Source organism: Rana temporaria, chromosome 4 (genome assembly GCF_905171775.1).
Source record: "Rana temporaria chromosome 4, aRanTem1.1, whole genome shotgun sequence".
Classification (NCBI taxonomy): Eukaryota; Metazoa; Chordata; class Amphibia; order Anura; family Ranidae; genus Rana; species Rana temporaria.
The window spans coordinates 371,419,239-371,432,195 of record NC_053492.1 but is presented as its reverse complement, the minus strand read 5'-3'; the positions used below and the strand labels follow the sequence as shown (position 1 = coordinate 371,432,195).

Below are 12,957 nucleotides of genomic sequence, written 5' to 3'. Positions count from 1 at the left end.
CTGGGCGGCCGCGTGATGCCTGGGAGAGCGGTGCGAGCTTCAGGAACAGCCAAGGATTTGGGGACCCATGGCAAATTGTCATACGACCCCCAGGTTGAGAACCACTGCTTTAAGGTGACAGGTTTTTGAGCAAAGTTTATTGGAGAGGTAATTATATCATACTGCCTAATTATATGGAAAGTAGAAAATAATGTACAGTCTTTTGAAGTGGTTAATGTATTTACCCAAAAAGTACTTTGTATAGTAGTGTAAAGTTAGTATGTATTTGTTTCATACGGAACGTGTATGTGACAATCATGTTAGTATTATATAGCAGAAAAATTTAGTTTTCTAAATGTAAGTTTTAAATTTTTTTTTTGTTTTTCAGCCAAGGAAAGATCTCCATTTCCTGATGGAAACCAATCATGAGTACAAAGGCTTTCTGAGCTGCTTTCCAGACATGATTTCTGCTCACAAGGTACCTTTGAAGTCTTTCTGTGTTTATGGAAATGTGAAACATACTGCTCTTTATGTTTTATAGCCAAGGCTGATCTGAATCCATATGTTCTGGATGAGCTACTCGGTTCACTAGACTGGTAAAACGAAACACAAACGTTGTGGGGTTGATTTACTAAAGGCAAATAGGCTGTTCAGTTTTCAAGGGAATTCTCCTTTTGGTAAGTGAATGAGGTGAAGCTCTGCTGATTTCCATCATCCAGTCATGTGCAAGCTAGAATATTGTTTTGTTATTTTTTTATACACAAAATGAAGCTAAGGGAAAACCCCCTTGCAAAATTTCCTTGCACAATGAACAGCCTATGTGCCTTTTGTAAATCAACCCCACACTGTTTGTGCTTAATTTCCAGTCTTTAGTGAACAGAGCAGCTCATCCAGAACATATAGGACCCCTGTATGTAAAGAATACACTATATATCGGGTAATGCTCCTTTATTATGGACACTTCGTGGACTATTGCCAAAATGGAGCACACTTGGCTCCCATAACCGGAAACATGGATTCACAGGTTGCTGAAAATGACACAAAGGTCATTGGCCTATTACTGCAGTAAATCTGTCCTTAGTTTATAAAAAGATAGAAATTTGATTTTAGGGTATAGCTATCCTGAAAGAGATGCTGAAAGGATCATTGTTGCCCTCTTTCTGCAACTACTGATTTTCTGATTTCGTGTTTCTAAAGTAATTGTAAACCTCAGATATGAAATATGAACAAAGCATATCGTTCTATATTGTGTACTTGTCTCATTTAAGAGCACTATGTGTCATTTCTGTCTGCCAATTTATTCCACTTCTGACTAATGTACCTGACACCAAGAGAAAAAAGGTGACAAGAGAGGGACCTCCAGCTGATTGACAGCCTCAGCTCTGTTTCTGTGTGCTGTGTGAAGGGGGTGTGTTCCTTCCCTCCAATCATCTCTCAGATCTCTCCTCACCTCATCAGCTTTCTGCCCCCTTCTTTTCATAGCTGAGAGATCCTGTGTAAATTCTGCAATTTGAATGGATGTAGAGGATATACAGCAATAGATAAACAAGTACAACTTATGTAGGAGGATTTGTTTCCTCTCTGTGTATCACCTGAGTCCAGTCACTTCACTGGGTATATGTGAGGGCTTACAACCACTTTAACCACTTAAGACCCAGACCAAAATGCAGGTAAAGGACCCGGCCAGTTTTTGCGATTCGGCACTGCGTCGCTTTAACTGACAATTGCGCGGTCGTGCGACGTGGCTCCCAAACAAAATTGGCGTCCTTTTTTTCCCACAAATATAGCTTTCTTTTGGTGGTATTTAATCACCTCTGCGGTTTAAATTTTTTGCGCTATAAACAAAAATAGAGCGACAATTTTGAAAAAAAATCAATATTTTTTCCTATAATAAATATCCCCCAAAAATATATAAAAAAAGTTTTTTTTCCCCTCAGTTTAGGCCGATACATATTCTTCTACCTATTTTTGGTAAAAAAAATTGCAATAAGCATTTATCGATTTTTTTTTTTTTTTACTACTAATGGTGACGATTAGCTATTTTTTTCGTGACCGCGACATTATGGCGGACACATCGGACAATTTTGACACATTTTTGGGACAATTGTCATTTTCACAGCAAAAAATGCTATAAAAATGCATTGTTTACTGTGAAAATGACAATTGCAGTTTGGGAGTTAACCACTAGGGGGCGCTGAAGGGGTTAGGTGTGACCTCATTAAGTTTCTAACTGTAGGGGGGCGGGGCTGGACGTGTGACATCATTGATCGTGTTTCCCTATATCAGGGAACACACGATCAATGACAGTGCCACAGTGAAGAACGGGGAAGCTGTGTTTACACACAGCTCTCCTCGTTCTTCAGCTCCGGGGACTGATAGCGGGACTCCAGCGGCGATCGGGTCCGCGGGTCCCACGGTCACGGAGCTTCGGACCGGGTCGCGGGCGCACACCGCGACCCACAGCTGGGCACCTAAAGAGGACGTACAGGTACGTGCTTGTGCCCAGCCGTGCCATTCTGCCGACGTATATGTGCAGGAGGCGGTCCTTAAGTGGTTAAGTCATAGACCTAGGACAAGTATGCATCAAGTGAAGCTGGCATTTTCAAAAAGAAGATCTGCAATACCAGTCCCTGCATTTTGCTACTGAACTAAACCTTCCCTGCAAAACAGGTAATGTAAATTCTGAAAGGTGGACAGCCGTCCTGACAAAGTTATACCCATGCCCCCTTAATTAATTTATGCACTGTCACTCTGAAGGACCAGTTTTGAGCTATAAGTAATGGGAGAAGAATGACTGAAGTTTGACTTTCTCCTCTAAAGTTGAGACTTCCATGGGTAAGCAAAAAACAAATGTCACTGCCCCTACCTATGACTGGTCTATACAGTAAGGAGCGCTGGAAAAGGCACGTATACATACAAAAACAACATAGAATATCCAAGCTCAAACTTACCGACCAATCAGCAACCAACCAAATTCACCTGTCTAACAGTGCGTTAAAAACAGAGGTTTAGTTGCACGCATTTGAAAATGCATGTGTGAGCTGCAGGCCCCCTCAAGGCTCTCTGTGTACTGCAGTCCTAACTCTAAAATTTACAGTCTCCTCAGTGGAAGCACATGTATGCTGATGTATAGATAAAGGGCAGGTGACTGGAGGTAGCCCAGCCCTCCTTAAAGGGCACTGGCACCTTTGCTTCTATGTGCTGGGTGTTTAGTGTGCTCCTGCCCATTTAAGGAGGGCTGGGCTACCTCCAGTCACCTGCCCTTTATCTATCCATCAGCATACATGTGCTTCCACTGAGGAGACTGTACATTTTAGAGTTAGGACTGCAGTACACAGAGAGCCTTGAGGGGGCCTGCAGCTCACACATGCATTTGCAAATGCGTGCAACTAAACCTGTTTTTAACGCATGCTGTTAGACAGGTGAATTTGGTTGGTTGTTGATTGGTCGGTAAGTTTGAGCTTGGATATTCTATGTTGTTTTTCCATGGGTAAGCCCCTGAGGTACTGAACCAGCTTTATAGGGATACATACATGCTTCTGTAGGTTCCTGCTTTCAATTCCCATTTTATCTGTTTTAATAAGGTTAAAAAACTCAAAGTAAATATATTCTCAGTCTGCTTGCAACCATAAGAAATATTGTTTGCAATCCAGACTTCTCTTTAGGTTGCAGTCCTTAACAATGAAAAATGGTTGAGAACAATAATACTATCCAACATATCACAACTATTGTATATAGCCGATAAACTATATCTATTTACTAAAAAAATATATAAATTGACCTTTTAGAATGCCCACTCTTAGAATGGTTTGGTGGAATACATCTTAAAATACTCTTCCACATTTTATTGTACTTTTGCCAGGCCAAGAGTATTATTCTTTAAGGGCCAGTTCACACCACAAAAACGCAGTCTGGAAGTTTTTGATGTGTTTTTACAGCATTCCGGTGCATTTTTGATGCGCTTTCAATGCATTTTTTCCCCTCTTATTTTTTTTCAATGTTTCCTGGGGTCTTTTTGCTGTAATGTGTTTTGCCAACTTCCAGTACAGTTCTGTGCAGAAAAAATTTAGCATGTTCTACTTTTGTTTTCTGCACTGGAAATGACCACACTGGTGTGAACTAGCCCATTGGAACCCATATATTCTACTGTCCATGCATTTTTGTTGCAGAAGAAAAACCGCACACGACTGCATTTGGTGTAAACTGCCCCTAAATGAGTCAAGGATGCAAAATAGAATATAAGGGTCTGATTCACGAGCCAAACCATCACCATAGGTTGGTCTGTACTGTTGAGCACATAATTTTTGTTTTGTTTTAGGCCAACTGTGTGGCTATCAGGAGAGTATCTCAGTAACATTTATTGCCTTACCACGGTTGTTCCAGCAAAGTAGCCCAAATACCAGTCAATATTTTATTTAACGCCAGACTTTCTGAAATGCAAATGTTAAGAAGAAATTCTGTGTTGAGGTTATCTGACTTTTATCAGTTGACAATAAGTTACCGGTACCTACAGTAAATACATTTTAGCAGAAGGTTAAAAGCCAAAGCTCCAGCTAAATATTACAAAATTAAAAATGAATAGCCCATAAAAAGATGAAGTATGCAGCAACGTTCACTTTCAATCCAGAGATTTCCCCTACAGTACTTTTTTCTGCCACTAGATGTCCTGAGCCTGAAGGCTAGCATCATTTAACCCACTTTCTCTGAGCCCATGACATCCTGGACCTGCCCCAGCCTGGTAAAGACAGTGAATGGAAAAGAAACATGGTTATGAACGTATTACTTGTTAGCGCATGATCTGATTTTTTTTTTTTTTTTTACTTTTTTATTTAACAACATGCAGCAGATTACAATAAAACATAGACTTCAAATAAACTTTCCAATAATGTACAAGACAGTCACAAAAGGCAATCAAGGTAGCATAAGGAGGACTGGCCTATATACGTGAGATACAGTGCCTTGAAAAAGTATTCATACCCCTTGAAATTTTCCAAATTTTGTCATGTTAAAACTAAAAACGTAAATGTATTTTATGTGATAGACCAACACAAAGTGGCACATAATTGTGAAGTGAAAGGAAAATGATAAATGTTTTTTAAAATATTTTTTCAAATAAATATCTGAAAAGTTTGGCGTGTATTTACTCTGATACTCCTAACTAAGATCTAGTGGAACCAATTGCCTTCAGAAGTCACATAATTAGTAAATAGAGTCCACCTGTGTGTAATTTAATCTCAGTATAAATACAGCTGTTCTGTGAAGCTTATGAAAGCCAACGAACACACCAGACAGGTCAGGGATAAAGTTGTGGGGAAGTTTAAAGCAGGGTTGGGTTATAAAAAATATCCCAAGCTTTGAACATCTCACGGAGGAGTGTTCAATCCATCATCTGAAAATGGAAAGAGTGTGGCAGAACTGCAAACCTACCAAGACATGAACGTCCACCTAAACTGACAGGCTGGGCAAGGAGAGCATTAATCAGAGAAGCAGCCAAGAGGCCCATGGTAACTCTGGAGGAACTCGGAGATCCACAGCTCATGCTGCTGTCCCCCTCCTTTCTCCACCCTGTCCCCCTCCATGCTGCTGTCCCCCTCTGTGTCCTTCTCCATGCTGCTGTTCCCCTCCGTTCTGCTCCATGCCCCCCTCCATGCTGCTGTCTCCCTCCATGTCCCCCTCCATGCTGTGGTCTCCGTCAGTGTTCCCCTCCATGCTGCGGTCTCCCTCCGTGGCCCCCTCCATGCTGCTTTCCCCCTCCGTACTGGTGTCCCCCTCTGTTCTCCTCCTCCACCCCCTCAATCTGTCAGGATGGAGAGCGTAGGTAGGAACCAGTAAATCTAGCTCCTTACTGTTCCGAATGTACAGAGTTAGTGATCACTGACTCTGTCCATTCACATAACTTAAAAAAACATCGTAAACTGTGTTTACAGTGTTTCGGTTTATGAATGGAGAGGAGCCGATGTCTTCTCTCCATTCCTTTTCAGTGCAGCTGAGGCTGCTAAGAAAGGTACTGGAGAATCTGTGTCCCTAGTCCCTTTCCCTGACTTAAAGGGGAGATGTCAATTAAATTGTAAAAAAAAAAATACTGACACATGTGCCACTGTCAACTGAGATTAGAAAAAAGTATCGGTAATCGGTATCGGCGAGTACTTGAAAAAAAGTATCGGTACTTGTACTCGGTCTTAAAAAAAGTGGTATCGGGACAACCCTACTTATAATGAAAGAAATACTACATGCTGCTCTTTTGGTGCAGTTTCTAGTAAAGCACACCTTTCATAGGGATGATAATTAACAAACATAAAACGTACTGTTCTGCACCATCACCGAAAGTGAAGGTAAACCATAACTATGAACTTCTCTTATTTGCTAACTTGTGGTAAGTTAAATATCCCATTATTATTAGTTTTACGATTTATATAGCACCAACAGTTTACGCAGCGCTTTACAATGTAGAGGGGGACAGCACAATTACAGTACAGTTCAATATAGGAGGGCCCTGCTCATAGAGCTTACATTCTAAAGGGTGGGGGTGGTGGTACAAAAGGTAATGGCTACAGAGAATGATTAAAAGTGTTTTGTTATTTGTTTGAAAAAGGGATTGTGCTAAAAATTCTGAGCCTTTCTGTCTCCTGTGCCTGTTATCTGGAGGAGCCGGATTAACCCACCTAGATCACTTGGACTATGGAACAGTTATTCCCTATGTAGAAGAGCTCTGAGAGTGTGAGAATTTGAGTTTAGCAAAAGTCACCAGGCAGGGCTGACACCACTCAATAAACACAAATTATGAGTGCAGTCAGTTCACAACAGGACTTAGGCATCATGTACACTGCTGCTGGTAAACGGACGTTTAGGAGCAGTTTTTTTCAAATGCTCCTGAACTTTCCTCTATATTATCTTATCAGTACATGTACATGTTCATTTATAGTCGTTTCTAGGCAGTTGAGTTTAGAGGCTTTTTCTTGAACTCCAAAAAATGCGTTCAAAAGCTTTATGTAGAAGCAGTTGAAGTGCTAAACGCGGCAACTCGCGTTTAGCAGTGTTTCATTTTACAGACGTTATTCATTTTAACAAAAAAATTACAAATGCTCCTAGACGCAAATGCGGCATGTTAACGCGGCTAAACGGCCGTTTTTAGACACTAGTTTCAAGCTGTCAAGTTAAATCTTTCAGGAGAGGTTGAACGTCCCGTGTACATGAAGGAGCTGAGTGCATTTCTGCAGATCAACAGCTATTCTTCTCTATTTTACGAGTCTTATTTTTGCCTTAATGTACACTGCGAGCCACAGAGTTGGGATTTTTGACATTCTTAAAAACACAACATTCATAGCTCAGGCTGGGTTCACACTACTACACTACTTTCATCCTACTTTGCTCTGCTACATTGGTCCTACATTTATCCTACATTGGTCCTACATCCATCCTACTTTCATGAACAGGATACTACTTTGGTCCGACTTCAATGATATTCAATGGGCCTGAAGTAGGATCAATGTAGGACCAAAAGTAGTACAGGGAGCATTTTCAAAGTCGGACCGACTTGTGTAGGACGCTACAAGACGCTCTCATAGGGAAACATTGAACACAGAGCAAAGTAGGATGAAAGTAGTGTAGTAGTGTGAACCCAGCCTTATACAGCATCCTTAATGAAAAGGTTGTTTAGAACTAGAACAACTTCAGTGAAAATTGTGATTGTTTCATTCTTGCAATATTGCTTCATTGGAAAGACCTGAACTACAATTTCTGTTTTGTTATTTTAGGCAGCCATTGACAAGGTAAAGGAAAGTGATAAATTGGTGGCTACTAGTAAAATAACACAACAGGACAAGATCAACATGGGGAAGCGAGTAAGCACAATGTCATATGCACTTCAAGGTAATGCATTGATATGAGAACAATGTACGTGTTATGCAATAAGGAAAAATTTGGTCATTAACAAGGTATATTGTTCCTAATTTATGTGATTTCTTACCCAGCTGAAATGAATCATTTCCACTCTAATCGAATTTATGATTACAACAGTGTCATTCGCCTGTACCTGGAGCAGCAAATACAGTTTTATGAAACGGTAAGACATGAAATCTCTTTACTATTGCTTCGTCAAAGAGAATATAATTTGATATCTTAAATGCTGTTTTTTTGGATAAACGTTGTCAGTTGCCCATCACAGACTGGTCAAATATCACATCACAATCAGCTTCTAGGTTTTAGGCTCGGTTCGCACTGCAGCAACAACCTGGCGATTTGCTAGCGACTTTGAAGCAAATTTCAGGGAATCACTGGGTAATCTTCCTGTAATGTCAGATCCGAACCAGATCAATATAGATGAGGATCCGACTTTTAGGCGACTTCCATTAAAGTCTATGGCCCGGATTCACATACATCGGCGCATATTTATGCCGGCGTAGCGTATCTAATATACGCTACGCCGATGCAGCGCAGAGAGGCAAGCACTGGATTCACAAAGCCAGTGCTGCCAAATCTGCGCTGGGTTTCCTAGGCGTAAGCCGGCGTATCTGGAAGTGGGCGTGTGCCATGCAAATGAGGCGTGACCCCATGCAAATGATGGGCAGAGTCTCAGACAGATACGTATAATGAATGGCGCATGCGCCGTCCCGTGGACGTATCCCAGTGCGTATCCTCAGAATCACATCGGAACTACTCCCTAAGATACGACGGATCACTGCCTACGACGTGAACGTAACCTACGCCCAGCCCTATTCACGTACTACGTAAACGACGTAAAATACGACGGCTGTGTTCCCTGGTCCATACGTTTGCATGAGTTTCGCCTCATATATGGGGAATGACTTTACGCCGGGCGTACGACTTACGCAAACCGCGTATATAATTATGCGCCGGGCGCAAGTACGTTCGTGAATCGACGTATCTCCCTCATTTGCATATGTGAATAGGAAATCAATGGGAGCGCCACCTACGTCCAGCGTAAATATGCGCCCACGATACGCCGGCGTAGGAAAGTTGCGTCGGTCGGATGAAGCCTATTTTCAGGCGTGTCTTGGTTTCAGAGTCCGGCGCATTGATACGACGGCGCATATTTACACTTAGGCGGCGTATCTCGAGATACGTCGGCGTAAGTGCTTTGTGAATCCGGGCCAATGAGTACAAGTCGGATAGAAGTCACCTTGAAAATAGTACAGGAACCTTTTCTAATGTGGGGGTGACTTTAGTAGTGCTAATTGAGACAGCTCTCATTGACTGAAATACAGGTGAAACTCGAAAAATTTGAATATCTTGCAAAAGTACATTTATTTCACTAATGCAACTTAAAAGGTCAAATGAATATATGAGATAGACTCATTACATGCAAAGCAAGATAGTTCAAGACATGATTTGTCATAATTGTGATAATTATGGCTTATAGCTCATGAAAACCCCAAATCCACAATCTCAGAAAATTAGAAGCACCCACCCCCCATGTTGAGGGCATGTGGCCTGGTACGGTTCAGGGGGGGCGGGGGGCGCTTGGTTTTCCCCACCCCCTTTCCTGACCAGCTGGGGTGTGTGCTCGATTAAAGGGTCTGGTATGTATTTTGGGGGGACTCCCACGCCGTTTTTTCAGCGTAGGGGGTTCCCCTTAAAATCCCTACCAGACTGAAGGCAATGTTATGCCCTTGGAGGGGGAACCCATGCCGTTTTTTTTATTTAAATTTGGCATGGAGTTCCCCCCTCAAGATCATCGGAGCACAAGTCGCATGCCAAAGTCGGATCAGGCAAGCCGGCAATCCGACTTTGATCCGACTTCAATGATATTCAATGGGCTGAAGTAGGATCGAAGTCGGACCAAAGTAGTGCAAGGAGCATTTTCAAAGTCGGACCGACTTGTCGGACCAGTTAGGACGGCTTCCATAAGGAAACATTGATTTTCAGACGTCATGCGACATGAGCTCCCAATGTTGGAACTTTTTCCATTTTACCTTTAACTGGTTAACGCCCGCCGCATGTACATGTACGTCCACAGAATGGCACGTACAGGCATATGGGCGTACATGTACGTCCCGCCTTTCCGCAGGTCGGGGGTCCGACCGGGACCCCCCCTCCCGGTACATGCGTCGGTCGGTAACCCGCGGGGAGAGATCCGGGACGAAGGCGCGCCTATTCGTTTATAGCCGCCTCGTCGCGATCGCTCCCTGGAGCTGAATAACGGGGAGAGCCGTATGTAAACACGGCTTCCCCGTGCTTCACTGTGGCGGCTGCATCGATCAAGTGATCCCTTTTATAGGGAGACTCGATCGATGACGTCAGACCTACAGCCACACCCCCCATCAGTTGTAAACACACACTAGGTGAACCCCAACTCCTACAGTGCCCCCTGTGGTTAACTCCCAAACTGCAACTGTCATTTTCACAATAAACAATGCAATTTAAATGCATTTTTTGCTGTGAAAATGACAATGGTCCCAAAAATGTGTCAAAATTGTCCGAAGTGTCCGCCATAATGTCGCAGTCACGAAAAAAATCGCTGATCGCCGCCATTAGTAGTAAAAAAAAAAAAAAATTAATAAAAATGCAATAAAACTATGCCCTATTTTGTAAACGCTATAAATTTTGCGCAAACCAATCGATAAACGCTTATTGTGATTTTTTTTTACCAAAAATAGGTAGAAGAATACGTATCGGCCTAAACTGAGGAAAAAAAATTATATATGTTTTTGGGGGGATATTTATTATAGCAAAAAGTAAAAAATATAGAATTTTTTTCAAAATTGTCGCTGTATTTTCTGGGGTGGGGCTTCCCCTCCTGCTGCCTGTAAAAGTCCAGGACATCCTATGATGTCCTACGAGAGGGAAGTGGTTAAAGCAATTTGAAGATCCGGAGATCTAGGCAGCTGAAATTTAACACGAAAGTTGGCTTTATGTGCAAAAGTAGAGTGTGTCCCTGCAGTATCCCTGGAGCCTCCCTTCTGCTCCTTTATGGGGTGAGCAGCTTCCATAACCAATAGGAAGGTAGGGAAGTTGTAGGACAAAACAAAACTTTTTTACAGGAAACTTTAACATTTCCAACATTTCCAGCTGCTTGGGTCTCTGGGATTACTAATAGTTGCGACATGCCATTTTTATTGAAGGTATGTTCTGTTATTAATTTTTTCACCATATGCTCAGTTTGAAAGTCATCAGGTTTACTTGGAGAAATGCTTGTGGTCTGCTGTTTCCCCTTTACAAAGTATTCTAATAATGCTGTAGCCCATTTTAATAAAATATTTATTTTTCTCTCTCTAGATTGCTGAAAAGCTGAAGCAGGCACTAGGCCGTTTCCCCGTCATGTAAGAAATCCAAAGCCTGGATCTGAAGGTTTATTGGAAGTGCCTTCCTATGAATTTAATTGGACATTGAAAAACAGCCCTTTGGACACTGCACCCCCCGGAGGATAAACTTAGAACTGCACAGCTGCAAGTGTGCTTACGCCAAGTTGATTATTTTTCCCAGAAAGACTGCTTTTCCAGCGCACTAAAATACCACAGCTTATGAAATGCATGTTCATTTTCAGATAAAATCAAATCGTCATCTATAGCATCACCCTCTTTTTTACTTCTCAGCCTGTTCATTGCAAAGAGCGAAGGTGCTATAGCCACGTCTGTGGAATGCCTTGGATTCCCTGTGGCACCTGTCCTGCCTATAACCAACACTGCTATTTGATTGGATGCACATTATATCTTTCAAAGTAATCTTTGAACTGAACCTTCATTCATGGACTCATGTTCTGTCCACTAACACTAAGTGCGATTTATGAAGAAAATCTATTCACCGTGCGATATACATATACCGCAATATTGTTATTACCCGGCCTTGTTACAACTGCATTTTTTTCTTATGTTAAGTTTAATTAAACTTTGTTGTGCAACTCAGGAAAAAAATGTATCATAAAGTTAGGTTTCCTTTTATTAATAAACAAAAGAAACTGACATAGGCCCAGTGATTTAATGTAAAGATATTTCGAATTAAATGTTCCTTTAGGGCTGGTTCAAACAGACGCTTTCCAGTGTGTTGCAAACCGCATGCACAGTGTTGGCCATTTTCTTTTTTCAATGGCGCTAGTACATACCAGTGCAGTCAGTTCCAGGGCTTTCAACAAAAGTATAACATGCTGCATTTTTTTTTTCTTCCGGAAAACATCTAAATGCGTGCAAACACACCGGAATGCTCATTGTCCTAATGACAATAAAGATTTTTTCAAGAGATAACAAAAACGCTTTTAAAGCGGATGTTCACCCAAAAATCCACTTTTTGACATTAGCTGTAGCATACTGCTAACATCTGCAGTATGCTTTTTTTTTTTTTTCTTTTGCTTATCGTTATATGAGCCCTTGTTTTCCGGCTCCGAGCGGGGAATCCTGCGGGGAATGGGCATTTCTAAGCGAAGAGGAGTTGATTGACGGCTGCTAAGCCGCGTCACACTTTCCGAAAAAACCCAAAGTCACACTCGGGCGTTTTTAAGGCGCCTGCGCCTGCCGTGTAGAGCTGACTGCGCAGGCGCCGTAAACACCCAAGTGTGACTTCGGGTATTTTCGGAAGGCGTGACGCGCTTTAGCAGCCGTCAATCAACTCCTCTCAGCTTAGGAACGCCTGTACCCGGAAGTAATCCCCCGCTCGGAGCCGGATAACAAGGGCTCGTATAACGATAAGTACAAAAAAAAAAAAAAACAGCATACTGCAGATGTTAGCAGTATGCTGGAGGGATGTAGCTAATGTAAAAGAGTTTATTTTTGGGTGAACCCCCGCTTTAAATGCGTATGCAAAAATGCATCTTGAATTCTGAAATTGTGGTATGAACAAGCCCCTAGGGCAGGGGTGCCCAAACAGTGGCCAGTGGAGCCCTCTGATGTGGCCCGCGACCTCCGGTTCTGGGATGGCTGGTTGGCAAGCCCAGATTGCAGGTTGCCAACCTGCCATCCCAGAGCTTCAGTGTTGTGAATGAAGCCGGTGGTAGAAGAAGCAAGTGGATTTTCAGAAAGTGCACCACAC

At 42.2% G+C, this 12,957-nt stretch overlaps 1 protein-coding gene across 1 annotated transcript in view; it reads left to right on the top strand.

Annotated features, from left to right (window-relative positions):
* Nucleotides 1-11,897, top strand: part of SNX9 (sorting nexin 9) — a 159,315-nt gene extending 147,418 nt beyond the window's left edge. The window contains exons 15-18 of the mRNA XM_040350956.1: nt 368-457; nt 7,734-7,848; nt 7,950-8,041; nt 11,215-11,897. Coding sequence (XP_040206890.1) covers nt 368-457; nt 7,734-7,848; nt 7,950-8,041; nt 11,215-11,262 — 345 coding nt within the window. The 3' untranslated portion in view covers nt 11,263-11,897. The remainder of the gene's footprint in view (nt 1-367; nt 458-7,733; nt 7,849-7,949; nt 8,042-11,214) is intronic.
* Nucleotides 11,898-12,957: the final 1,060 nt, after the last annotated feature.